The following is a 27995-nucleotide window of genomic DNA, read 5'->3' on the forward strand; positions in this document are numbered from 1 at the left end:
GGGACTGGTTGACCTACTTTAGCTTTAGCATGTGAAGCCTAGAGGGCCAGATAAACAGCTACGGCGGGCCACATTTGGCCCCCGGGCCTTCAGTTTGATGAATGTGATCTAAAGAGTTTATGGAGTCAAACCCTGATGCAGCAGAAAAGATAAGGCATATCTTCTCTTCTTTATGATTTTTGTTCTAAATTTCATGTTTTTTTTTAATTTAGGTTCATTTATGACCTTATAAGTGAAGCAAGTCATAAAACAAAACATTTAAAGTCAGATATCGACTATGGACTCGTTATGTCACTGTCCCTGCTTCCTTCTGACTCAACATCTTTTTTTTCTTTGCAGAACCGTAACAACGGGTTGACGCGACAACCGCTGCCTGCTCCACCAGCGTGACCTCACGGTTACCGGGGCAATGGGGGATTCCTGGCACAGCGAGCGACGTGATTGGCCGAGCCCGGCAAAGAGCTCTTAAATGGGTCAAAGCAGTCAAGTGTCTCCACAGAGGAGGTGTAAAAAGAGTGTGTGCTCGTCTCCGAGTGTGTGACTGTGCATCCAGGCAGACTGGGAACAGACTTCATCATCCGACTGCACACGCAGCGAAAAGGATCGGCCTGTGCGGTTATAAAAGCGCCCACCCACTCCCTTCCTCTCCGACGCTTCCTGTCAGGCTCTGATGTCCTTCGTTATTTCATCAATTTTCTTGTTTTTCTGCTCCCTCCACCAATCTCTCTCCCACTTGCATGTTTGACAATCACCCATCTGTTTGTGCCGGGGCCGCGGAGGACAACACTGACCCCAAATGGCCGCGATACGAAACGCTTCTCAGCGCTCTGAAAGCACATCAGAGGAATGATGCAACATGCTGCCATATTAGTGTGAAAGAATCGGCCTTGGCAGGTTTTATTGCACACGTCCATCCTCCTCAGGTAATGAGCACATTCCTGGTGTTATTGCAGCTCTGAGAGACACCAGAGAGACAGATACTGTAATAATGCTGCAAAATTTACAACATTTATTAAGAAACGCCTTCAGATTTTGTCATTATTTTATAGTTATAGTTGCAATAAACTAACACATACACAGGGTTGGTGCATGTATGACTGAAATGATTAATCGGATTAATCGATTATTCAAATAATCATCTAATTTAGTGATTGATTAATTGCTAACTGGAGCATAAAGACTCAAAAATGTAATTTGCTGACAAAACTGTACAAAAATATAAACATTTTGCTTTGTCTATTAATATATTCAACCCATAACTCCTCTGGTGACTTAGTAATAAACACAAAAAATAAACTGAAACGACAAAATAACAGCAAATAAACAATTAAGAAATGACTGCGACAGAAAATACATAATGATGTTACAAAAGTAGCTCACAGCAAAACAAAATCGTGGCGAGTTCTCTGAAGTTTCTGTGCTGAGGAACATTTTCCACAGAATATCTGTTTAAACTGGTAAATGTAAAATAATCACTGGATTTCGTCAGATTTCAACCTTGTTTTACTTTTACACAAAACCGTTTCAGACTTTAATTAGTCTGAAATGATTCATTGTGATGAATCGATTAATCATCAACTAATTTAGTAACCGATTAATCGCTAACGGGAATATAAACTCATAAAAAGGCAGATTGCTGAAAGAATAACACACTCAGCAGTAATTAATCAAAATCTTTTATGTTCTACCCAGAACTCCTCAAGTTTGATAGTTTTAGCTTCACCTAGTTCAAATTCTGTAAAAATATGTTCTGTTAGGTCACCTTTTGCTATTAATGGATTAATCCAAAAATAAATCAACAGATCAGCTGTAAACTGTGTTGATGTAAAGTTGAGCAGAAAGGCCTTAGTTTTCACATGTTGATGTCAGAAGTAGCTGTTATTCACCTGCAGATGCATCCTTTGCTACAAATGATCAACCGTATACTAAAGGAAAGCTACATTACTGGATTTTAAACAGAAAAAAAAATATTTTCTGATTTTAAAAAGGAACTGAATTGCTTATTTGTTTTTTTTATGTATTATTTCTAATATTCTTTGAAACAAAATCAGTGATTAAATGAACAATCTGCAGAATGTGGCCTTTTTTTGTCTGGTTAACTGATTACTCGTCAATATTACTAAAATAATCGATGCCTGCAATGCAAGGCGACACGTCCCTCTGAAGGATTGTTGCCAGAGCTGCAGTGGTGGAAGGGTGAGGTGCATGAGGGGCATCGGTGCTGCAATGCAGGCTTCCCACTCTGGCACGTCTAAATAAGGCGTCGAGACGGCGCCTGTGTTTGTGCGCTTGGTTTCCACCATAGTGCAGCCAAGACACCCAATCCCCACAGCGAGCGCTCGCTCTGTCAGGACAGGCCCTCCCTGCGCCGCGCTCTGGAACTGCTTTCCTTCACAAACACTCGTAAAAACAACAAAAAATGTTCTTCTCTACGGTTTTCTTTCTGTTTGATGTGTGATTGGGTGTTTGCTTTACTTGAAGCTGTCCGGATGCTGGCTGAGGGCCAGGGTGAGGGTGTCCAGGGCGTGACGGTGATGTTTCTGGGAACTCAGCAGCAGGGTCAGCAGGTGGAGGGACAGCAGGTCATCGGCGCGCAGAGACAAGGCCGTTTGTAGCGGCTCCATGGCTGCAGACACCTGGAAAAGCAAAACGCTTTTCAGGTAAAACTTCAGACTCTGTAGCTGCGTTTCTGTTGCAAATGCAAATCTTTGTTGATATTTTGCTAATGTTGAAAAAACAAAACTTTGCAATCGCATTGTTTTAATTAAATAATAAATTAAAGTTAGGTGTGGATAAGCTTGTCATTAAAAAAGAAATGAAAAGAAACCATCATCCTCCGGACACTTCCTGTCTTCTTCGTGGTTTGCACCAGTAGTAACATCCACTTGTTGATCATGTGACGTGTGATAAGAAGAAAAGTATTTCCTTTGCAGTTTTGCAAAATATATAATTTTGACATGGTTGAAAAACAACCTCATCTTGGCAGCAAAACTTTTTATTGAGACTTTCAATTAGAACAGCTTTATGGTCAACAGAAACGCAGCTATTAGCAGCGTCGCCATTGTATAATTGCTCAATTTGACATTTTGAAAATAAATTTGCTTAATGGAATCACGACAATTTAAAAAACAAACTCCTGTTTGTTGATAAAAAGTTTTGCCGATTGGTTTTTGGCCATGTCAAAGTTGTAAAACTGCAATAGAAAGTTTTTCTGCATCACACAATCGACAAGCAGATGCTACTACTGGCAGAGACGTTGAAGAAGACAACAGGAAGTGGTAGGAAGATGATGGCGGTCAATATTTTTTATGACTTATTGAGGAACAAACTTTTTCACACGTCATTTTAATTCTGTTTCTTATTTAATGGATGGAAACTTCACAATTCCAAAACTGTGTTTTTTTTCGGCATTAATGGTGTGTCAACAAAGTTTTGCATACATTTGTAATGAAAATGCAGCAATGTGACGTTGCTGAAAGGCTTGCTTGTACCTGGCGTACGAGGGCCAGCTGGAGAGCCAGGTACATGGAAATCTGAGCGTCCTGGGGGTCTAATGAATTGGCTCTGTGGAGGAAAGGCAGAGTTTTTATGTTCTACAAACACCTGAACATCAGCTCCTGAAGTCACTCAGTTTTCATAAACCATACTGAGCTTGTTTTAATTTATGGCGATTAATTGATTTATTGCTTATTATGACAGGAAGTGACAAATAAATAAAAGGGTATGAAAACAAGTAACACATACTTGTTTAATGCCTGCAGGGCTTTTTTGTTGAACTCGTTCCGATCAGCTGACAAAGTGGCTGAAGACAAAAAACAAAAACAAATCAAGGTTAGCGAGTCACTCAAAAGGTTCAATTCAAACATCCATCCGCACAGATTCACACGCATGTGGACAGACTTACCCTCAGAGGCCTGAAGGCTGAAGCTGAGGCCCAGCGCCAGGTACGCCCTGGGGAGGAACTCCCGGGCCTCCTCTCCCATCGATGCCACGCACTTCGACAGGTTCTCCGCCTCCTTGAACTTCACGTGAACACAGAAACCTTCGATGCATGGACTTTTTAAGTATTTTGTATCCGATTAATCGATTATTCTGGCGATTAATCGGTTACAAATATTGCCACATAAGAAAATGCACATGAATAATTAAAATCCCTTTTTAAATAAGAAAATCTATATTTTGTTGGCTAAAACGCAACAAAAGCATTTTTTTATTTAATCCTTGATGATTTGTAGCAAAAGATGCATCTGCAGCTAAAAAAACGTGAAAAGTTCATGTCTTTAAATAAATCATATTGATTGATTTATTTTTTAAATGATCATGGTTTTCTCAAGTTTTGTGATTGGATGATTGGTTTTATTTCCACATAGATGGACAATAAAGTTTCAACGTATCATATTAGCTTTAGGTTTTGCTCCAAGTTGTCATGTCCTCAGTTACCAACTACGCCTGTCGATAAATGGTAATATTGTTGTTTTGAGACCATTTTCATCCTCAAAGATCAATAAGCTTTAGTTCTAATGAGCATTTAACAGCGGAACTGGAAGATTATATCCAAAATAAATAAACAAAACAATAGAAACAACAAATAAAATGAATTATGGAGTCTCTGTAAATAAAATTGCTCTTGCTAGTTGAGACTAAACGCAGTAACTTCTGTTATAATTTGGCATCCAGGTAAATTTCCTACCATGTCGGGCCCAGAGATGCATGCAATTCAATTCACGCAACACATTTTAAATCGCTTGGAATCACCTTGGGTACGAAAGGTGCGACACAAATAAAGTTCCTCCGCTGTGCAGCAAATGGTGCTGCAGCAGGGAATGAAGTATTGATGGGCTGGGCCTGCTGGGAGTTTAGTGTGGGGACAGTCTGAACGGATTCAGCTGAAGGACAGCGCAGAGTTTGTTGAAGGACACACACACACACACTCGCCCACACACAGGCAGCAGCAGCAGCAGACTGCAGGCGAGGGAGAAAGTGTGCCACATGGTGTGAGAGCTGCGCCTGGTGGCGGACAGGCAGGTGGGAAGGTGGGTGTAAGGGGGTAACGCTAATGCTGCGCTCCCCTTCATCCTGTTTCATCTGCGTTTCTCTGAATCAAGCATTTTACTGCACAGCCTGTCCGCGAACATCTTAGGAGGATTACGCCATTGTTGTTTTTTCTCTCATGACTGATGTGAAGATCTGCAGCGCTGCTCTTCAGGAATTGAGAAAAGCAGCTTTGCTTGCAGATCGTCCTGCCGCAGATATCATGGAGTTGCAGAGAAACCTCAGCGATGTTCAGAAAGCTCCACGTGGGCTGGCTTAAGGAGCATAATGTCGCTGGACAGATTACAGCCCAGACTGTCCGGTGGAGCTGACGGTGGAGAGCGGTGGCCCATTTCTGTAATGCCGCGCTGCACTATGGCCATAGTGTCCCATTGTGATTAAAACTGTAAGCTCCTTAGTGTCTCTGGCCTGCCATGATCTCCAGCCACTAACAGATGCGCTGTCTCCATTCGCCTGTTGGTTCCTCTGTTCTAATCTGGCCTCACTTTCTCTTCCCGACTCATTTCATCTCTGCATCCATTGATCCCACTCTTTATTGATAGCTGAGGTTTTTTTAGGGAGAAAAGAGAGGAAGCGAACCGAACATATCAACTTTTCTGCTCTGGATGAAAGATAAAACATGGCAGAAAACCTCTGACCAATCACAACACGTCACACAAAGCTGGTCAATGGTAGACGCAACTTCAGATGAATTATGTGCGAGTCTTCACTGATGATACGATAAATTATGCTAGACGATAAACTGACCCAGAAATTATTGCAATAAACAATAACCTTGTTGTTTTGAGACCATTTTCAACCAATATAAACATAATGCAAGAACACATTCTCAGAGATTAATGGGATACAAAAATTGTCACATTCTGCAGATTTTTTATTTAACCTTTTAAGCCTTTTAATGTAATATTAGAAATATATAGGAAAATGCACATAAACAATTCAATTCCCTTTTTAAATAAAAAAAGAATCAATATTTTGTTGCCTAAAATGCAATAGCAACATTCCTTTAGTGAAAGCTTGATCATTTGTAGCAAAGCATATATATATATACATATAAGCCTGGCGGGCCTCCAGGCTTCTCTTGGCCCCCCACCAGGCTGGGAATCGTTTGTTTATTTTAATGCAACAGTGACAGCAAAAAGGGTTAAGATAGGTATAATAAAACATCAGCGATCTTTAGCAGACTATTATCAATTTAAAAAAGATAACATTTGATTCCACATACAAAACCTACAGAAATACCAGTTTTATTTAAAGCACGGTTATATTTTCTTTGTTGCTGTTATTTTCAGAATTTCCTGTTAACTTTTTACTTTTTTTTAACACAAAAACACAGAAGGGTAACTGGTGGACTTCCCTACCACCAGGCTTCACTGGTTTTCTGGGGGAAACCCTGCAACGGATGCATCAAAATAACTTTCAAGTAACTTTTCAGCAAGATACAGGAGCTTGTTGCAAGTTAATAATTCCTTGAAATTGGGAAAGAAGTACCAGTTCCATTGGGAGATTATTTCACTTATAACAAGACCATAAATGAAATAATCTCAGTGGAACTAGGACTTTTTTTAATCAATATTAAGAATTTACTTACTTAAAACAAGCTCCTATATCTTGCTGAAAAGTTACTTTCATGTTAGTTTTGTTTTATTTCAGGTGTACTAAGATATTTGCAGTAGAAACTAGACCAGAAAAACCTGGTAAGATTTTGTGTTTTGCAGTGAATCTCAGTGCTTTCTGAACGCTTTTCGTTTCAGGTGTTAATATGCAGGTGTTGGGAGCATTCACCCAGTGCAGTTGACCGATGCAGATCTTAGCAGCCAGCAGGGGCAGCGAGGGGTCGTCTGGTCTCATCCTGGAGCATTCTTTCAACACAGACACAGCGCCGACCCACTGCGAATCACACACACACACACACACACACACACACACACACACACACACACACACACACACACACACGCACACACACACACACACACACACACACACACCAGAACGAATGACAAACTTTGTGCATTAAACACACATCAACTGTCCTTACACGGCCCTAATAGACCCTTTTAGACACACGGTCACTTAATACATGTAGGTCGATCATTAATGGACCAAACACACACACACACACACACGCACACACACACACACACACACACAGCAGGGCAAGCCCGGGATAAAAGCGGATCTGACGACACCGAGGCGGCCCCCCTCTCCTTTTAGGGCGCAGACTATTTCTAGACATCCCCATTGATCAGAGGTGTCGCTTTATCGCACAGCAAGGATCAATTTTTCTGCTGCACAAAAACAAACCAACACACACAGAGAGAGAGACATGAGGGGAGGCAACTGGAGTTATCCTACTAACAGCACTACAATGGTTCATATTGCATTCACACTGCAAAAACACAAAATCTTACCAAGTATTTCTGGTCCAGTTTCGAGTCCAAATACTTTGCTACACTTGAAATGAGACAAAACTGACTTAAAAGTACATTTACAGCAAGAAATAGAGGCTTGTTTAAGGTAAATAAATCATTTAAATAGATTAAAAAGTTCTAGTTTTATTGCCAGATAGAAAAATGTCTTGTTACAAGTTAAATAATCGGCCACTAGAGCTTTGAACTGTTTCATCATTATTAAGGAATTATTTACTTACAAGTCTCTATTTCTTACTAAAAAGTTAGTTTTGTCTTATTTCAAGTGTAGTAAGATAAATGCTACAGAAACTTAACCAAAAACACTTGGTAAGATGTTGTGTTTTTACAGTGTTTGCTGCATCAACTAACTCACATTTTGGTTATTTAAATCGTTAAAAAAGCCGAGCATTAGCCTGCTGGGCAACAAGCAACTAACTCACAAGTAACGTTTCAGCAACATATAGGAGCTCAACTTATTTTAAGCTTTTTTAATTAGTTATTAAAATCTAACACTTTTTTAGTAAATGAGAAAGTATTTTCTGAGATTATTTCACATATAAACAGACATTTTCCAATGTTATTAGAGAAATAATCTGCCAGTAAAGCTAGGACTTTTTCATCAATATTAAGAGTTACTTACTTAAAACAAACTCCTATATCTTGCTTAGTTTGTCTCATTTCAAGTTTACTAAAATATTTTAAACTGGACCAAAGAAACACTTTGTAGGATTTAGTGTTTTTGCAGTGCATGCAGTATAAAATGTCCACTGAAGTATTCGCTGCACGTGCGGGACATGATGGTGGGTGAGGAGGCGAATGTCTCCTCTGGTGCAGAGTGTTGATGTATAAGGAGAAATGAGCTCACCTTTCCGGCCGCCATGAGTGACAGGCCCAGCTGGTGCCAAAGGTGGAACTCGTCGTATGAAAACTTCATGGCTCGCTCCAGACACTGCGATCAAACACACAGGCAGGCTGCAGCTTTCACAAAGCAGGATGCTCAGGAACTTTAAAAGTACAAGTAAAAGTTTACTCTTTTCCTTTCAGAGAAACTTTTTTTTAAACTCCTTTGAATGACTAACTGAGCATACTGTACTGTTTGGTAACAGATCAATTTGCTGAATGGTTGATTTATTTAGCAAACGACATCTGTTGGAAACTGGCACTGTGGAGATAAATTACCGTATTTTTTGGACTATAAGCCGCTACTTTTTCCCCACACTTTGAACCTTGAGGCCAGTCGCCCGGTGTGGCTTTATCTTCAACCACCAGGAAGTGGTTCCTCTTTTGCAGGAAGTGAATCGTTGGAAGTCAAAATTGGAAATCAAAGACGAAAGTGCTAATTTAAATTTTTTTTCCAAAAAATGTGTAGGTGCGGCTTATAGTGAGGTGCGCTCTATAGTCTGGAAAATATGGTAAACTGAATTAGCTAAAGGAAAAGTCCCACATTAACATTATTACTTAAGTAAAAGTAAATAAGTACATACTCTTAAAAATACTTTACGTAATGAAAGTGAAAGAAATATTTTACTGGAACTATCACTTTTTAAAATAAAATTTAAGAAATTATTGACTTAAATTAAGCTCTATATACTGATGAAAAGTTACTTGTAAATTATTTTTGTCTTATTTAAATGTAATAACATCTTTGCACTAAAAGCTAAACACAAAATACTTGGTCAGATTGTTTGTTTTTGCAGTGTAGGAAGCACAAATCTATAACAGTTGGAAGTTTTGACACCAATTTACATTACATCACACACAGTACCTTCAAAGTATACGAAAGAAAGTAATTTAATGTGTGAAATTATGATTTCTTAAAGTAAATTTGTTGAATGTATTCCCTGATGTCTTCAACAAGGATGTCCAAAATGTACATACAGTATATATGCTGTACAATGGCTGCTGGAAAAGACAAGTGTTTTGCTCCTGACTTATCATTTAGAAACCACCTGCTGCATTATTGTTGGTTGTGCAGGGGGCTCCACTTCTGCTTTTCAAAGATGGTATGGTTGTATAATTGTGAATCTGTTTTCAGCCATTTTCACCTGTGAGCGTAAATGTTGAGTTGAGGGGGCGTGGCAAGCAGCAGTTTATTTAGATTTAAAGTGACAGAGCCCTAAAACAGATGACCAGACTAAAATCTCTTTATCTAAAAATGATTTAGTGCAAAGAATGTAATGAAGATGTTTTCCATCACCCATAGTTCATCCTAACCTGCTCAAGGAAGTGCAGTAGTTCACCTTTAAGTTTGGAACAAATGCATTAGAAATGTATTTAACTGCAGTAACAAAGTATTTGTACTTCTCTGCATCCCACCCCTGATCAGAGAACATTCCTTTCAGAGGTTTTGACTACGTCATGTCCTTCCTGAAGTAAATTAGCTTGAAAGTGCTTGTCATTCAGCGCTCAGCGCCCACTCTGTGCTGCTCCACTGCACAATGATGTGATTGATATGTGTGGGGTTTCGCTCAGTCAGAGGTTGTCAGTCAAGCAGGAAATGAGGTCCGCCTGATGTTATGATTAAATATTATGCTCTAAATGGAAAAGACATGAGCCCTCCCCCCTCCCCCACCTAATTCTGGTATCCATTTACAGTGTGGGGTACATGCTCGCCCCAATCCAGGTTTTCACACTGCAAAAATCACAAAACTGCCTAGTTTCTGGTGCAAATATCTAAATAAGACAAAACTAACTTACAAGTAACTGTTCAGCAAGAAACAGAGGCTTGTTTAGAGTCAGTAATCCCTTAATATTAATGAAAAACTTCTGGATCCCCTGGCAGATTATTTCACTTAAGACTTTTCCCTATGAAATAATCTCCCAATGGAACCAATATCTAAGTATTATAAACAGAAAACAAGCTCCTATATCATAAGGTTTGTATTATTTCAAGTGAACTAAGATGTTTGCACTAGAAAGGAGACAAAAATACTTGGATTATTTGACATTTAAACTCCATTTGGGATAAAGAAAGTATATATTTTTTTATTTAACTGGATTCGTCTGGGTGGATATTTTGCTGCTGCTCTGGTCAGAACTGGCAAGAGAATCTGTGAACTGGTTGGTTTTCTTAAACTTTTAATTACAGTCCGTTCACTTTCAGTAGGGTTCAGCGTAAAACCATTTTAAAAGCTCATTATAAGCCTAATTTATCGCGTCTAAAACCAGTTTTTATGTCGGTTTGGGGTCATTTGGGGGTGTTGGAATATCAAACTGTCCAAGTCTGGCTTCTGACTTGAGGTGGAGGTTAAAGAAAGTGGAAGTAATTTTTCTTATTTTGTGAAATGTACCGTTCCTGGGTTGATCATTTCTCCCACCATGTTTGCCTATTTGGCTCCTGAGTTGCTGTTCTTGTTGAACCTCAACATCATTTTCGTTTTGGGCCAAATCTGGATCCTGAATGCTCTGAAAGGGCTGGTTGTGCAGAATGCTTTGATAAAAACTGTTGAAATATCAATTCTTAAAATCAAATACTATTACTAAACATCTTTTCAGTCCCTCCAGGATTTCATGATTCTTTTTGTGATTTTTTGTAATAAAAATCAAACTGTTTGTGATGCTAATTTTGAAATATTTGCCCTTATTTATGACGGTAAAAGCAACTTTAATTTACTCTTTGAATAGATCATGGACTATAATCTGATGTCAATTAAAGTTGAGGCAGCTGTTTAGTACAAGTAAGAAAGTTTTTAACAATTTTTGAGAAAAATCTGCAATAAACTCACAACTATTAGCACAAAAAGTGCAGGGATTTGTTGATTTAGCGAGAATTTCCATAATAATTCTCAAGAAACTGGAGGGACTGATTGATATAATTTGGCAGATAAAAACTGACTGATAACATATTTAAGCACATTTAGTGTTTAGTCTAGAATCCAGAGGGCCACATAAAAAGCTACGGCGGGCCGGATTTGGCCCACGGGCCTCGAGTTTGACACGTGTGTCCTAAATAAGGTGGCTGTTTGTGTCAGGGGATTGAAATCTGGACACAACTGATCTCTTCTTGTTGCCTGATGTTTCCATTGTATCTCTGTCTGTCTGTGTGTTTCGTTTTTCTGGAAAAGCGTTTGCAGAAACGCGGCTCCTGGAAAAGATGCTGTCAGAAATAAACGATCAATGCTGCCATCAATCAGCCTCGCCAAAGGCAAACCCATGAAATAACAGAGCCTGGATTTTGCTCTCATTTTTAGAGAACAGGATGGAAAAAATTTATTTTTGTTTCATGCAACTTTCACCAACGGGCATTGATTCTTTTTGTTTTGCTCTGTAAAACTTAAACTGATGAAGGCTATTTTATGTACATTTTTTCAAAATTTACTTCAAGAAATCATAATTTCATGCAATAAATTTCCTGTAGTTGAACTTTCTTTGGTGTGATTTGCAGGTCCTATGTGGGATGTTGGTGTCAAAACTTCAACTATTTAGGTCTGAGCTTCCTACACTGCAAAAACACAACATCTGACTAAATATTTTGGTTTAGCTTCTAGGGCAAACATGTTAGTAAACTTTAAATAAGACAAAACTAACTTACAAGTAAAATTTCATGAACACAGGAGCTTGTTTTAAATCAGTAATTCTTTACTACTGATGAAAAAGGTGCTAGCTCCAGTAGCTAACTTTTTCACCCATTTGACAAGTGAAACAAAATCTGCTAGTGTAACTAGTACTTCTTTTATAATATTATTGACTTCAAACTAGCTCCTGTATCTTAATAAAACTTGCAAGTTATTGTCTTATTTCAAATTTTTAAAGATATTTTCACAAGAAACTAGACAAAACCTCTTGGTCATATTTTGTGTTTTTACAGTGTAAAACAAAGAGAATATGGAAGATTTGTCACTGCTGCACTGAAAATGCAAATTATCCATTATTTCTTAACCAAAACCTAATCTGAGAATTTCCCTGCGGTGGGATTATGATGAGCAGAAGGATCTGAAAACAGAAACCTCTGACCTCCAGCGTATGACTTTATTCCCACACCTCAGAGAGCATGGCGTACTGCCCCCTTCTGGCCATGCCGATGGACAGCAGGTCGTAGACGGAGGTGGCATCCTGCAGGCTGCTCTGGCGCGCCTCGGCCTGGTCCGGCAGTCGGCTGATTACGGCTTCCCCACTCGTCTGTTGGGACAAAAACACAGAAATCAGATGAGGAAAGAGACTGATGGACGTTGTCCCTGCTGCTGTAGCTGGACCACGCAGTGAAGGATAGGAGTGTGTGTGTGTGTGTGTGTGTGTGTGTGTGTGTGTGTGTGTGTCTCACCATTGATTCTGTGATGAGCAGCAGCAGCACAGCCTCCTCCACCACGTCCTGTGGACAGAAGCAGCTGCCAAGAAAAAAACAAAAACAAAAAAGAAAACAGGAAGTTTATCGCTCACACAAACACAAAGACAGAGCGATGGCGGATTACCGACAGTGTCTGGTTTCTGTTTCACCTGTGGGGCTGCAACACAATACGGACCACCGCGGCTGTATCACCGCACAGCATCATCTCAGATGTCACACACACACACACACACACTCATGTCCTACTGAAGGACACAATCCGCAGACAACATCACAACCTTTTATGAAACAACTACGTGACGATAAAAAGCAATCATCAACGCTGACACACGGCTGTTCCTCCGGGGGGAATTCGGCTCCTCCACGCCTGCTAATCTCAGACATGGATTTAGATCTTCACTTATGATAGTGTGGGCAGGATTAGTCATGTGGCGGTGACTAAGTATGGCTCACGGGGGCCTGAGCAATGTTTGCAGGATCCCTGCAACGAGCGAAACGCAGAAATGAAGCAGACAATGAGTTCGATGTGCTGATCGGATGACAAGATTGGGCTTTTAAGATCGGAAAAGATGTCCGTTTTGATCCTACACTGCAAAAACACAAACTCTCACCAAGTATTTCTGGTCTAGTTATTAGTGCAAATATCTTGGTACAGTTGAAACAAGACAAAACTAACTTCCAAGTAACTTTTCAGCAAGAGAACGGAGTCAATAAGTCAGAACAGTTCTGCTTCCATCGGCAGATTGTTTCACTTGTAACATGGGAAAATTTTATCTGCTAATTGAACAAGCGCTTTTTCATCAATATTAAGGATTTATTAACTTAAAAAAAGCTCCTTTATGTTGCTGAAAAGTTACTTTAAAGTTAGTTTTGTCTTATTTTAATTAGCACAAATACTTGGTACGTTTTTGTGTTTTTGCAGTGACTTCATGGACCAGAGTTTTTCAAAGTGGGGCCAAATGACGGGAAAAATAAAAATAAATACAATAAATTTTAATCAGAAAATAATTAGAATTTATCATTCTCATAATAAAATTTATTTTATTCTAATAATTTTATTATAATAAAATAATACAATTATTTTTTAAATAAAATTAATCATTTTAATTTTAATATTAAATAATAAATATTACTATGGTAAAATAAAGAATAAAATTATAATTTGATGATTATTATTATTATTATTATTCTGCAATAACAGTTATTCCAGAATAATTATTATTCTACTATTATTATTGAGTTACCTGTCTTTTGTTGAATAATTAATATTTAGCAAAAAACAACTGTTTTAAAACATTTATTTTATTGTTTTTCAGTAATCAACTGACTCACATTTTATCTCAACGCTGACAGAGTAGCGTAAGAACCAGGATTATGGAGCACCGCCATCTGCTTGTGTTGGGAAATAAAAAACTATTTCAGATCAGTTAAAATTGCTAATAAATAGATTCATTAACAAGAAAACAACGATTATTACACCCATAACTTCACTGCGTTTGTTAGTTTTATAAATACACAGTATAGTTACAGTTTTTCCACCATTAATTACAATTTTTATTTACTTCAGTTAACAGAAATGTTTTCTCACTTTCATTTTTGTTGTTTAAATTTTAGTTAAGTGTAATAACCTTGCATCAGTGAAGTATTAAACCCAGTTACTGAGGCCTCTGAAGGTCCTCCGGTCAGATTCAGACTCCTGGGGAATGAAGGTGAGGCGTACCAGTCTGTGGCGTAGCGCTGAGGCGGTTTGAAGGTGGGGTACATGGCGTCTTTGGAGGCGGCGGCTCCCTCTCTCTGGAGCCAGACGGCGGGCGGGGGGCCCAGCGGGGGCCAGTAGCTGTCCTCGCTCACGGAGCTCAGCAGCACCTGCGCCAGCTTCATGGCTGCACACTGGCATGAAAAAACAAACACGTTTTTAATGCAGTCAGAAGCCCATCCATCCATCCATTTTCTTTCACCCTTGTCCCTTAGTGGGGTCGGGAGGGTGGCTGGTGCCCATCTCCAGCTATTGTTTCGGGCGAGAGGCGGGGTCACCTGGACAGGTTGCCAGTCTGTTGCAGGGCAACACAGAGACAAACAACCATGCACACACACACACTCACACCTAGGGGCAATTTGGAGAGGCCAATTAACCTGACAGTCATGTTTTTGGACTGTGGGAGGAAACCGGAGTACCCAGAGAAAACCCACCATGCACAGGGAGAACATGCAAACTCCATGCAGAAAGACCGGGGCCGGGAATCGAACCCAGAACCTTCTTGCGGCAAGGCAACAGCTCTACCAACTGCGCCACTGTGCAGCCCTGCAGTCAGAAGTCATGTCAGTCAATTTTGATAATTATCGATTAGTTTTTTTTGTTTTTTAAATGAGAGATACATTTATCCACAGTTTTTACTTCTCCCCATTGTGGTTTTTATTTTTAAGCCGTCATGAATCAGGGTGGTAAAACCTTAAACTGCTGCTGTGCAAGTTACTTAGCAACCTGTTGCTAGGTAACCAGAGTTGAGGGGGTTGAAACTGCTTGATACCCAGCAGGCTGTTGTGAGGTTATTAATTTTAGCTATTTAACTAACCAAAATGTGAGTTAGCTGATGCCACCCAGTGACGCAAAAAGTGGGTATGCAGGGTATGTAACGCATAGGGGCGCAGCTCCAGAGGGGGCGCCAAAACCCCATCAGGGGGGGTTTTGGCGCACCGCTGATGCCACCAACACTGCAAAAACACAAAATATTACCAAGGAAAAGTTGAAATAAGACAAAACTAACTTACAAGTCACTTTTTTTAGCAAGATAGAGTCTTGTTTTAAGTAAATAATTCCTTAATATTGATGACAAACTGCTTGATGAGCTGGCAGATTATTTTGCTTATAACAAGACATTTTCCCCATTTTATAAGTTAATTTATCTACCAATAAAAAAAGTACTTTTTCATCAATATTAAGAAATTATTGACTTAAAATAAGACTCTAAATCTTGCTGAAAAGTAACTTTGTCTTATTTCAAGTGTACCGAGATATTTGCAGTATAGACCAAAATTATTGGTAAGAGTTTGTGTTTTTGCAGTGGATCTTGCTTATCTGGCCACTAGCTGCCTCCATCTCCCAGAATGCTGTGCGATTCTTGATTGTAGTTCAGCAAATATTCTATCCTAGCAGTTAGAATTATCTATTGTTATTGATCACGTTTCTGTCGCGAGATATATCGTTATTGATTTACCGGCCAGCCCAGCAGAAATCACACCAGATTCTTGTTTTAAACTTTTTTCATTGTAGTGATTCTAGAATAAGACATTTGTTGTTCCTCACCTTCCTGAAGCTCTGAGACCCTCGCGACTCCACCACCCTGAGAACTCTACGCAGCTGGTGGGCACCCTGTGCAAGATGACTAACACACACACACACACACACACACACACACACACACACACACACACACACACACACACACACACACACACACACACTGGGCTTATGGACTGGTTTTAAATACTGACTAAAAATAAACGGTTTTCAGATAACATAAAGCAGCAGCAAACTGTTTTCCATTAACACATGGAGAATCAAATTAAAACTATTGACAGTCAATCAGGCCTTCATTAGAGATGATAGTCATTTTCTGATTTAATGCAACACTGACACCTACTGGTTCAAACCTAGAGTTGCATTATTTTCTTTCTACAAGTTTGACGTCAACACATATTGAAAGAGCAAACAGATTTTTACAAATGTGCTGCAAGTTTACATGAATAACTCATGAAACTGCACATAAAAGCGTCTTCCAAAGGTCTAGAAATCCTTGTTAATATTTTTGAAATTAAATATATTTTTGAAATTAAATAAATTAAGATCATGATAAATACTTCAACTTCTTTCTGACATATTTTCTGAACAAAAACAAACAAAATTCACGAATGAGCAAAAACACAACGTACACTCCTTTAAACTACTATTATGAATGCTAAAATTAAATGATAAAAAACGGTTCAACAGCCAGGTTTAATTCACAAGTAGGGCTGAAATGATTAACCGTGATGAATCAATTATTGAAATAATCATCAACTAATTCAGTAATCGAGTGTACACACTCAAAAAAGGCAATTTGTTGAAGAAACAACATATTCTTAGCAGTAATTAAGACAAAAAAGTACAAAAATGTATACAAATTGCATATAAGAAAAAAAATGTTAGTCTACAAATATGTGCACCCAGAAAACAATCACCAGATACGGGCTGAGATTTTCACATGCTGATCTGACATTGAAGGAATGATGTCATTACATTTCAGGCAATAAAATGTTTGTTTCCGTATTTAAAAGGGAACTGAATTGTTTACTTTAACATATTTTAATATATTTCTAGGCCTGTCACAATAACAAATTTTGCTGGACAATTAATTGTCTAAAAAATTATTGCGATAAACGATAATATTGTTTCAAGACCTTTTGACACTGATTTAATGGAAATGACTAATAATACATGCGATTTCCTGATATTTATTTTCAAAATAACACGTAACACTTGAACTGATAAACTGAATAAACAAAACAACCAAAAACAAAAATAAAATGGATTCTCAGTCTCCATTAACAAAAAACGTACTTGAATAAAAACTAAACAACATAAAGCCAAAGTGGAAATAAATACTGCATTCAACCAGAAGAGTGCAGATTATGAAGTCTGTATTGCCCTTCAGTAATCACTAGATTTAAATAGAGAATCTGGGCACATCCGACTATCTAATGCAATAGTTCATACTACACGATTTTTTGCCCCTATTTTCCCTCAAGATAATCTTAGATCGTTGGCCGATCTAAGATTGTGGCTGGTGATTTCGTAACCTATCATCCTGCAGTGTGAGGTGTGTTACGGTAGATCGTCGTGGCCGCTCCGATCTAAATCAGCGATTTCCCCTGACTTGGAGCTTAACGCTGAATGTGACAGGTAGCCAATCAGAAAGCGCGGATTCTCCTCCGTGCTTTCTGAGGGGAAATTACGGAGGGTAATCCCACACAGCTAACATGGTGCAACCCGAAGTCCAGCGGACATTGGAGATGATTTGTGCTATCATTAATGTTTATTGCAAAGAATATAAAAATGACAAGGGGAGGAGTTGGAGCCAAATTGCTACCGCAGTTGATAAACCCGGTAACTTTTCAGCTGTTCTTCGTTAACATGACATAAATAGGTTACAATGATTTTCATTCAGTCAGGACTTTATGCTGACTCTAGCCACATGCACCACAGGTAGATTCTAGTAAAGCATTGATTAATACCTGGTTTTAAAATTAGTTAACTGGACTTGTAGCCATTATTTTGTGCCCATGTGGCTGGACACCACACGGCACGACGAACCCGATCGAACCGTTACACCTGGATTTCTGTCGGCTAGTGTGTCTCTCAGGGTTTGAAAATGGGCCGACAAATGGAGCTTTAGCGGAAGTTCAAGATGGAAGACTCCACCCCCTTTGTTCGCCCATCGACGTCATGCTCATCTCCGACCTCAGCGCTGGACCTCACCCGGCGCGTTCAATCAGCAATCAGGCTCTGCATAAAAGGATCCACACCCAAGCAGTCAGCTGCTTCCCAGCTGCGTTCAACCCACCACCTCCCCTTCTCCACCCACATCCTTCAGCTCTAGGATGGCACCCTTTCCTGACCACCACCACCAGTGTCGGGCACCGGGGGAGAGCATCCCTAATCAGTTATCGGGATGTTCATCGAGTTCACATCAAATCTCAGCTCAAATTAGCTGCCGGGGTCCGAGCGCCAAAGAACTGTTATTCATTCCTGTCATTAAATCTTTTAATTGTTCCCCTTTGTCCGTCTGAGTCTCTCCAGATTGAACTCGTGTCGTGTGTGCTGGACATTAGACTAAGGAAATGAGGAAGGGAGGGTCAGTGGAGAGCACCGGAGCTGAGCCTTTTTTCATTCAGTGTCATCAACAGAAAGAAAAAAGGCCGGAAGGGACGATAAAGACGATAATTAAAATGAGGTCGATAAGTTTAATTTATCGTCCGATAATCGTTTATCGCGACAGGCCTATAATATTTCCGATGTTGTGTAATATGTTGTGTCTAAGCGAAAAGTCTGAAGAAAAGAACATTTCTCCAATTGAAGTGATCAGAAGTCGGAAAGACTGAATGAGGAGGTTCCTGATTCTGCAAGCTACTTAATTACTTAATTAGTTAACCATTAATTAATCGATTCATCAAGATTGATACAATTAATCGTTTCAGCCCTAGCAGAAAGTCCCTCGTCTTTAATAAAGTGAGACTGCAAACTTCCACCTGTAAAACTAGAAAAAGCAAATGTTGTACTTGTGAAAACTTTTTCAGGTAGTGTAAGAAGTTTTTATTGATTTCCGCTGCACTCACCCCCTCTGCAGCAGACAGAGGTAAGCGCTCTGCAGGGCTGCCTGCAGGAAGAAGCCCAGGTCAACGTCAACAGCTGCAGAAAAGAGGCTGCCTTTGCCCATTTTGGCGTGTGGAGTGGTTACCATCTGAAAACAGAAACTCTTAAGTAAACATGCCAGCACATTGTGCGAACCGTGAATTTGTGAAGGCTCACCTTATCGAGCTCCTGCAGGTAGGACAGGGCTGCGTCACACGCCTTCAGGAAGCAGGACAGACTCTCTTCCTCTCTCTCCGAAAGACGGATACGAGACACGGCAGACAGCGTCTGGTGGTCCAGAGAAAGACCTGAAACATGGTTGATCAAACAGTTAAAGAAATGTGTCATTTTTAGGAAAATGTAAAGTAGGAAAGTTGATCATCTGCCTCCATCTCACCATTTAGCATTTCACTACAACCACGTCCTAGCACATCGGTCATTTTTAAATAAGTTGACGCTGCTCCGTCATGCAGCTCGACTGAATGAAGCACTATTAAGTTTATAAAGTAGCTTGAGTGTTTATATTTAAAAAAAGAACCACACAAACAGCATTTTTCATCCCCCACCGTACTCTGTTTGGACAGTTTCTTGTTCCCGTTCTGGGATAGTCTTCTTCTTCTTCTTCTTCTTTTTCTTCTTCTTCTTCTAATATTTTATGATGGTTGGCAAACAACTTAAGATGCATTCCCGCAACCTTTCAGATTGAAGTATGGATCAGATGTTTTATTTACTATATTCTTCGCCAAATACACGTTCTTCTTTAAAAAAAAAAAAACGCTTAATTCTACGCTTAAGAATAACCAGCGGCGCCCTCTGGTGGGTGGCAGCCAAACAACACTAAAAGAAGACGTAACGGACGTTAATCGATTGGAGCTAATTTTGATCTAATGTATTAATCGACAATTAGTTGTCTTCTTCCCAACACATGCTCTTCATTTTGTTCTCCGTTTACACTTTTATGGACAAAAAGGAATAAAAAGTCACATCCTCTCATGGAAACATGCAGGCATTATGCATGTTCTGTTCTGTTGTCCTGGTTGTTTGGGTTTTAGCTTTTGGAACATTTGAATTTTGGCTCCATACTCCTTACTGTTTCCCTCTATGTCTGTTGTTTGGATGCATCAACAAGAGAAAATAAATTTGCCTCTATTTTATTTCCTCAACTCACAAGTCGAGGCAAGAACTGACAAACATAGAAAGCAGAAAGTACAAAATGTACTTAAATGCAACCTGAGGTATACAAAGACAAATTCAAAAGCTGAGAGTGAAAAACTAGGTTGCAGTTTTGATAGGATTTAAGAAGGAAGGTCCCAGCCAATGCAGCAGTTAATCATCATCAGTAATCACCTGTGTTACTTATTTTATTGTTAATATTTTTATCATATTTTTTGGCAGTGTAGCAATCAGCATTATTGTCTGAGTGCCAAGGGAGAACCCTAAAGGATTTACTTTCACAGGCAGCAATATGGCTTTCAGGATGCTTCACTTGATGGACAAAAAACTATTCAATCGCAACAAAGAGACAGAAAAGAAAAAGAAAATGTGGTGGGTCAAAAACTTAAAGTAAGGGAAGAAGGAGATAATAAAAGAAAAAATTAAGAAGGATAAAGAGAAGACAAGATTAACACCCAAGAAGTCTGCTTCTATATGTGCAGAAAGAGAGAAAAACAACAGAAAACCACAGCTACAAACATGTGGTTTGTAGCTTACATGACAACAAAATTCCTGTAAAGTAAACGATACTAATTAAAAAATGAAAAATGTGTTTTCTTTATCTTAAATGCAAAATGTACCAGTATCTACTTGTTGTACAGTTTTGGCTTAATTACTGCTTAAACTGTGTCATACTTTCACCAAATGGCATTTTTATTGAAGTAATCGATTACTTAAATAATCGATTAATCATTATTAATTCGATTAATCGTTTCATTCATAAACACAACAGGCTTTTATTAGCATGCTAATTTACTTTTAGACATTCATTATGTCTTCTGTGTGTGTTTGCAGACCTCCACACAGTGGACACACAAACAGAGAGGAAATTGATGTCCCTGGAAGACCAGATGCCCAAACTGGACTGATTAATACAAATATTCAAGGAGTTCAAGAACTTTCCAAGACGGGAAGAGGCCAGAGGCGCTGAGCAGTCTTGGGCTCGACGCCAAGCCAAATCAAATAAGCAGACAGCTGCCAGCCGTCAGACATCATCCATGTCTGACTTGATTCCCACAGCAGCTAGTTTCATATCCCACAGAGAGGCCTGAGAAGGAGCCAACGGTAAATATAATTCAGGGGGAATCAAAACAAGCAGAGGAAATCTAAATCTGACAGTTATTGCTGTAATATTCCTTAATGTTTCAGGAGCATGAGGTCATGTCCGACTATCAGGAAACGAAGAGGGGGGTGGTAACGACATAATGATGATGAGTGAAAAGAGATTACACCGAGTCCGGGTGTTGTGTTCTGTGAATCTGATTTATGGGGATCAGAGCGTAGCGACGAAAAACTGCCTGGAAAAACACCAAAATACTTCACAACTTTACCCCAAAACTGGCACTTTTCACTCTCTGATGCGACTTCAGAGCAAGGAAAATATGTTTTCTTTAACAGTGACAAGCTCAGGTTCGGACTCGGCTCTTGGAAAAACACAGAAAGCTCCTTGACCCGACTATCTACCCGATCAAGCTGATGGTTCCCAGCTGTGTCCCATCTGCCTTGTAAAAGACTCGCCATGCACCTTAGATCCACATACAAGGTCAATTTGGTTTTTCTCCTCCCATAACTACCAGAAAAGGAGCCTGAAGTTTGGTTTTGCTTGTTCTTTTATTTATAGCTTGGCTTGAAAGTTGACTGATGAACGCTACAGTATAAAAACCAGGTGACACGCACAGGCGTGTTTTGTTTTTACTACAATTCCATATAGATTAATTACACAAAATCATATATTTCCAGCATTATTTTCTATTAGGTTTAATGATTATGGTTTTCAGCTAATATGCATATATGTATTTTACAGAATTTGAACCAGTGAAGCTAAATCTATGCTATTTCAGTAGTTATTTGTGGAACATATTTACAGACAGGATTTGTCAGTGCAGGGCATTCTGGGTAAATACAACTAAAACAAATGGAGAAATGACTTGTGGTATTTTACCAAAGACAAAACCAAAATCCTACAACAACTAAAATCTGACGCTACTCCATTTTGGTTTATATTTTGTTTAGAAGAAAGTTGTCTTTCTTCTAAACAAAACTTCTAAGGTTTCTAAGGTTTTCTTTATGTTATTTCCTTCAGTGGTTCTTGGTGCAGCGCCCCCACAGGCGAGGAGGGGAACAGGTTTTCACTTAGTTTGGTTTGTTTTGCACAGTGCAGTGTGAAAGAGAACTGCACCAGCCGAAAATGTAACAAATGTTGCAAATCAAACCAAATCTACTAGAATATCAGGTGTGAAAACACAAACTAAATGGTTCTTTAGTTTGTAAAGGTTTCAGACATGGTTTAGTGGAAGGAAAAATGTTGGCAGAAAAAAGTGCTCAATCAACAGGGATAGCTGAAGCCTCAACAGGATTTTGAAGCAAAGTCTATTGAAGAGATGCTTGTTTCACGAAAGCTCTAAACAACAAACCAGTTAATTGTGAGGTACCTTTAACGACGAAGGCCTCAGCCAGTAGGCGAAAGTGGTAGACGGGTTGGTCGTCCTGGGTCAGCTCCTCCAAACCCACCCTGGCACACATTCCCTGGGCGTCCCGGTACCGGCCCTGGACGTAGTGCACTTTGGCCATCAGCAGCAGGGCCTCATTCAAGTATCTGGGCTGCAGGAAAACCAGAAATACACGATCACTCCAGCGACGGCATGACAAATGGTTTTGATTCCCTGTCAAAATATTTCGTGGTAGTTATTTCCAAATGATTGGAAAAGACCTGAAGATTAGACTGACTGTGAGGCGGCCTCGGCTCAGGATGGTGTTCAGGTGACCTTTGGCCTTGCAGAGTCTGGCCTGAGTCTTGTCAGCTAAAGGTGTGGAGCTGCGTAAAAGATTCATGTTTTCCAGCAGGCACTCCTCCAGCAGCGCCTCGGCCATCAGCAGCGTGCCGTAATCATCTGCAGCGTGGGATTGAACAAAGTTAAAAGCAATGGAACAAGCATGAACTGGGGGTCAGAGGTCATCAATTTCTGTAGCCAAAGAAAACCTTCTCTCAGTTTATCAAAACCAGAACTCAAAGCACAGAAGAAGAATTCCTGAAATGTAGTTTCTAGCAGTGGAACTAATGATTATTTAGTAATTGATTAATCAGATTAATTGATTTGATTGATCTGATTGATCAATTAATCATCAAATTAATTGATTAATCAGCCTATTTGATGATTAATTGATTATCATGAGATTAATCGATTGCTGCTGATTTTTCATTTCATTAAAGCCTTTTTAGCAAAGTTATAAATAGATTAAAGAACCAAAGAAGTAACTGAATTAATTAGTTTTTAAATAAAATGTAAACATTTTGTTTAAGTGCATTAACATAGCATTTCTTTATCATTTGTAGCAAACGATGCATCTGCAACTAAAAAAATGCTTCTAACAACAACATGTAAAAGCTCAGACTTGACTTGACATCAAAGTTAAGGAATGATCTGTTGATTATTTTTAGCTTTGTAAATTAATAACTGGATAGCAAAAGTTGCTTAGAAGTAGAGTTTCTTCAAGAGCTAAAAAATGTGCCACTTGAGTTTTGCGTAGGACAAACTTTCAAAGTTTTAAAAAAATCTTAAATAGAAAATATATTGTTTGTGCAATTTTTGGTTGAATTACTACTCAGAGTGTGTTGTTCTTTTAGCAGATGGCATTTTTTGATATAAGATTAATCGATTTCTAAAATAGTTTACGATTACTTCAATAACCAATTAATCACTATTAATCCGATTAATCGTTTAGTGGTTTTTCTTCGGTACAGTTTCCATTTGAATCCTGCACATACAGTAAAAACTATTGTAACTCATGATATTAAGGATTGCAAAAATGAAAAACAACCGTTCTCTGATCCAACCCCTGTCTGTGTAAACACACACGAACACACACTCCAGTAAAGATTTCCTGTTTAGCTCCATCAGCCCGGGTGTGTTCTGATGCCAGCTCTTTGAGCCGTGTTTATGCTCAGATATACTTGACATTTTTGCTGGTTCGTTTATCAGCACAGCCAAGGAGAAACCTATCTCTGAGGAGAAGGTAGGGGATAAACACCAGGAAGTGTTTTCCTGTAAAACCACAGCGAGAAACACAGAGTTCACCCATTTACTGAACCAAATGGTGATTTACTCTTCAATTTGTTGCTACAGGCTGCCATATGTTAGTTTTCTACCTTTAGTTTTTTGCATTTATCATGTTTTCTTCTCAAATTCCAATTTCCAAATGGTTTAATTGGCTAATTTTAGCATAAAATATGAGTTTTCTTTATCTTTAAGCCACATACTTTGACGTTGTTCAAGCTTTTTTAAATTTTTTTTATAAAAATCCTGCAAAAACCAACATTTGATCTAAAAAAGCATAGAAAAATCACTATTTTCTTTTCCTTAGTCTGATTTTGCCTACGAGTAGGATGTGTGCTTCTGAGGTTTCTCAGTCAGTTTTATTAGTTACAGACAAACAAAACAATACCTAAAATATTAGGTTCAATATATATAATGTAGTAAAAAGCTGACATTATAGCACCTGCTAAGCTTTTCCATTTTATGAAAACCAAAGAGAAGAACCAGCTGCATAGCCAGCGTCACGTCATTATTAAACTAAAACATCTTTTAGTAAGTGTTTCCTCCTCTTGTCTGTTACAACCTGAGCTTCTGTAAAAAGATGTTTGTGCATAAATGTGTCTCAAATCTATGTTTTTGTCCCAGTATTCCTGCCCAATGAGCTGGGCTCACCTGGGGTTGCTAGGTAACAGCACATTAAAATTTAACAATCGGAATTTTTTTTTTAATGGTTCTTTTTCCAGACACCAAAAAAACACTAGTTTATTGCCAAAAAATTATAGCGCTAAGACCCGCCTCCTGGCTCTGATTGGTTGTTTCTCATTAGCACTGGGAGAAAACAGATTAGCTTAATTTTTTCACACAGTATCTGTCTCAGGCTAAACTGTCGCAACATGGTGACAGTTTCAACAAAAATGTAAAAAAAAAAAAACCATGTATTTAAAAAAAAAAAAAATTACATACTGAAGCTTTAAGAATTTTTTGTGTGAACCTTTATATCTGTTGCTGCTATTACACCTGAATTACACATATTTCTATTTACCACAGTGGTGTGTTACGACTGAACTTTTAAACCCCCCTGTAGGGCGCTGGTTTGTTAGATCTGCAATTATTACACACTTACATTACTGCAGTTTTCTTGACCTCCTTTTGGATAAACCACCAAATATTATCTTTTGAAAACTTTACCATTACTACTTTGGTCTGGGTTGGACATTGTGTAAAGGATTTCATCAACGCTCTTCAGCAATGTTTAGCTTTAACATTTTCCTCCTCCTAAAAGTAATATATTGCAAAAATCAAACTTAGAGTCATTTGAATATTTTCTCTGGACTTTAGATCACAGAAATTCAACATAACCTTTTAAAGCCACAGTACACAATGACGCCAGACCTAGCAGAAACAACATGGCTGCTTTTTATTGCTGTCAGAGTTGGGCGAAGGTCTAATATATGACCACCTTAACTACCATGAAGTTCCTCTATCTGAAGCCAGCTCCTCCTGGTGCACCTTGCACACTCGCTGCTGGTTCAGCAAATGAAAACCATGCAAGCGCACAGTAATACCACATTAATTTAACACCTGAGTGAACCATCGGTCCAATGCAAGCACAGCAACAGACGCCTGTAGTCAGGACACTCACTCAAACCCATATTTACTCTGCGTAGGTTACAGGTGGAGGCAGGTGCATTAGTGAAATGCCTCAGCCTTGTTTTATGAGGAGCAGAAAGAAAAGTGTGTTTGCTTTAGTTTTGTGGAATGATTTCGAGTGTAAAGGCGGAAAATTAGCAGGCTGGTGGATAAATCTGGTTTAACATTAAAGTGAGCGACAGAGTTTTCTGCTTAAATGTGACACAGACTCTTCTTGTTTACTGTAAACTTCCAGGGAGACGTTTTCTTTCAAAGCGCAGGTTGTGATGCACGATTTTCACTGGTTTTCTCTGTGTTATTTGAGGAGGAGATCTGTTTAGGAGACCTCCGACTAGTCTTGTTTGGAGTCCAAGGTCCAACTGGTGTACAGTGTGATAGTATGCTCACTGCAAAAAATACAAATCAACTCAAACAGCAGGAAATCCTGAATTTTTCTTTCAAAATTGGTTGATTTATAAAAACCTTCTGCTTTAATTAGCAAATATCAGTGTCGGTTTTATCTGAAAACTGCTCCAATAAATTCAAATTTAAATATGGGTGGTCACCAGGTTATTTTTCTCTAATATTTAACAGTGAACTGATCGTATTTGAGTTAATAGAGCAACCAGGAAGTGACGGGACATGCGTGCTGCGGCTTCCCAGCGTCCAGGTGCGACCCGCGGTCACTCACCGTCCTCATGGATCCGCGCAGCGTGCATCTGCTCCACCAGCGCCAGGATTTTGCCCCACTGGCACTCGGCCCGGTAGCGCTCCAGCTCCGCTTCCAGCCGGACCTGGGTGAAGGAGAGCCGGGACGCCATGGCCGCTCTGTCCCGGTGGTGGTGGTGGTGGTGGCCGTAGTCCCCGGACACGATGGGAGTAACTGCGGACTAACCAGGAGATGTTTGAGTGCGCAGGGTTGGGTGGGGTGAGGTGTCGGTCATTACTGTGGGAAACAACAAACTAAATCCAGATTATTATGGTTCATTTATAAACTTTTAACGTAAACTTGTTGAATCAAGCACAAAAGCAACTTCAATATTGTAAAAATATCGATAGGAGTTTTATTTATTTTAGCAAATCAATTAAAAAAAAGTGAAACTCAGATTGAAATACTCCAGATTTCTTTTTCTTTGATCTTTTTAATTTTAAAGTTTACGTCTTAAACTTAAAAGAAATTGCATTAAAACAATAAAAAAAATATGTATTATTACACTCCACAAAAGAGGATAAAACACGCTTATTGCGAAAAGAAGTTGTAGTTCTCTTAATGGAAAGTTGAGTGGAAGGAAAAACGTGTAGTGGAGAAAGATGAACAAGGCAAATGATGGAATAATAAAGCAAAATCGATTTAAGTTTGAGGATTGTTGAAAACCAGGCCAACTTAAACTCAGATTTTTGAGTTTATTTTTAATTTTTAAGTGAAGTTTGAATTTAAGGCAACTTTTAAATTCGCCTCTCCAAATAGCAGAACAATTTTAAAATATTTATTTATTTATTTATTTATTTATTTATTTATTTGTTTGTTTGTTTTATTGAATTTATTCATTTATTATTTTTGTAGCCTTTGCTCAGCTGTAAATGTGCAGTTAAATGACAATAAACTCTATAATATAAATAATAAAATAATTTGCAGGCTTCCTGTAAACATATAGGTAGATGTGTCTGATAATTATATTGATAAAGTCAGAAGTTTTGCATGTGTTTTATTAATATAGTAATAGTTTTATTATTATGATTATTAGTTTAATATTTTCTCATTTTATTATTCCAAATTTTAAGCTTGATTTCATTTGTTTTTTTTAATTGAAATTAAAAACAATAACAATTTCAATAATGTTTTTATTGAAATTTATTGCAGTCATAATTTAATGCTATTATAGTGTCACAATTTCTTTTATTTGGGTCAAATAAGTACCTCTTTGTAAATAAATATCAAAAAGTACTTTAACTTTTGAGTTTTTCACAATAGTAGCTCCTCC

General features: G+C 38.7%; 1 protein-coding gene and 1 long non-coding RNA gene across 4 annotated transcripts in view; one reads left to right on the top strand and one right to left on the bottom strand.

The window, feature by feature from the left end:
- Positions 1-27995, bottom strand: part of ttc7a (tetratricopeptide repeat domain 7A) — a 60019-nt gene that overhangs the window by 30998 nt on the left and 1026 nt on the right. Inside the window, exons 2-16 of one of the 3 annotated variants that reach the window (XM_008430398.3) lie at positions 26705-26903; positions 23078-23241; positions 22783-22951; positions 19316-19446; positions 19123-19247; positions 16055-16133; positions 14471-14640; positions 12727-12790; positions 12447-12584; positions 8332-8415; positions 6838-6942; positions 3905-4022; positions 3745-3802; positions 3492-3564; positions 2476-2636 (exon numbers count right to left, since the gene is read on the bottom strand). In XM_008430398.3, the coding sequence (XP_008428620.1) occupies positions 2476-2636; positions 3492-3564; positions 3745-3802; positions 3905-4022; positions 6838-6942; positions 8332-8415; positions 12447-12584; positions 12727-12790; positions 14471-14640; positions 16055-16133; positions 19123-19247; positions 19316-19446; positions 22783-22951; positions 23078-23241; positions 26705-26903 (1838 nt within the window). Of the gene's footprint in view, positions 1-2475; positions 2637-3491; positions 3565-3744; positions 3803-3904; positions 4023-6837; positions 6943-8331; positions 8416-12446; positions 12585-12726; positions 12791-12899; positions 13249-14470; positions 14641-16054; positions 16134-19122; positions 19248-19315; positions 19447-19535; positions 19773-22782; positions 22952-23077; positions 23242-26704; positions 26904-27995 lie in introns of those variants that run through there. The other 2 variants (XM_008430400.3, XM_017308765.2) reach the window with 2 other exon arrangements.
- Positions 2562-4318, top strand: LOC145555050 (uncharacterized). The gene is made up of 2 exons (XR_014091104.1): positions 2562-2660; positions 3879-4318. It is a non-coding gene; the product is annotated as an uncharacterized LOC145555050 (long non-coding RNA).

The sequence above is a fragment of the Poecilia reticulata genome, chromosome 15 (assembly GCF_904066995.2).
Source record: "Poecilia reticulata chromosome 15, P_reticulata-male-v2, whole genome shotgun sequence".
In the NCBI taxonomy this organism is placed as follows: domain Eukaryota; kingdom Metazoa; phylum Chordata; class Actinopteri; order Cyprinodontiformes; family Poeciliidae; genus Poecilia; species Poecilia reticulata.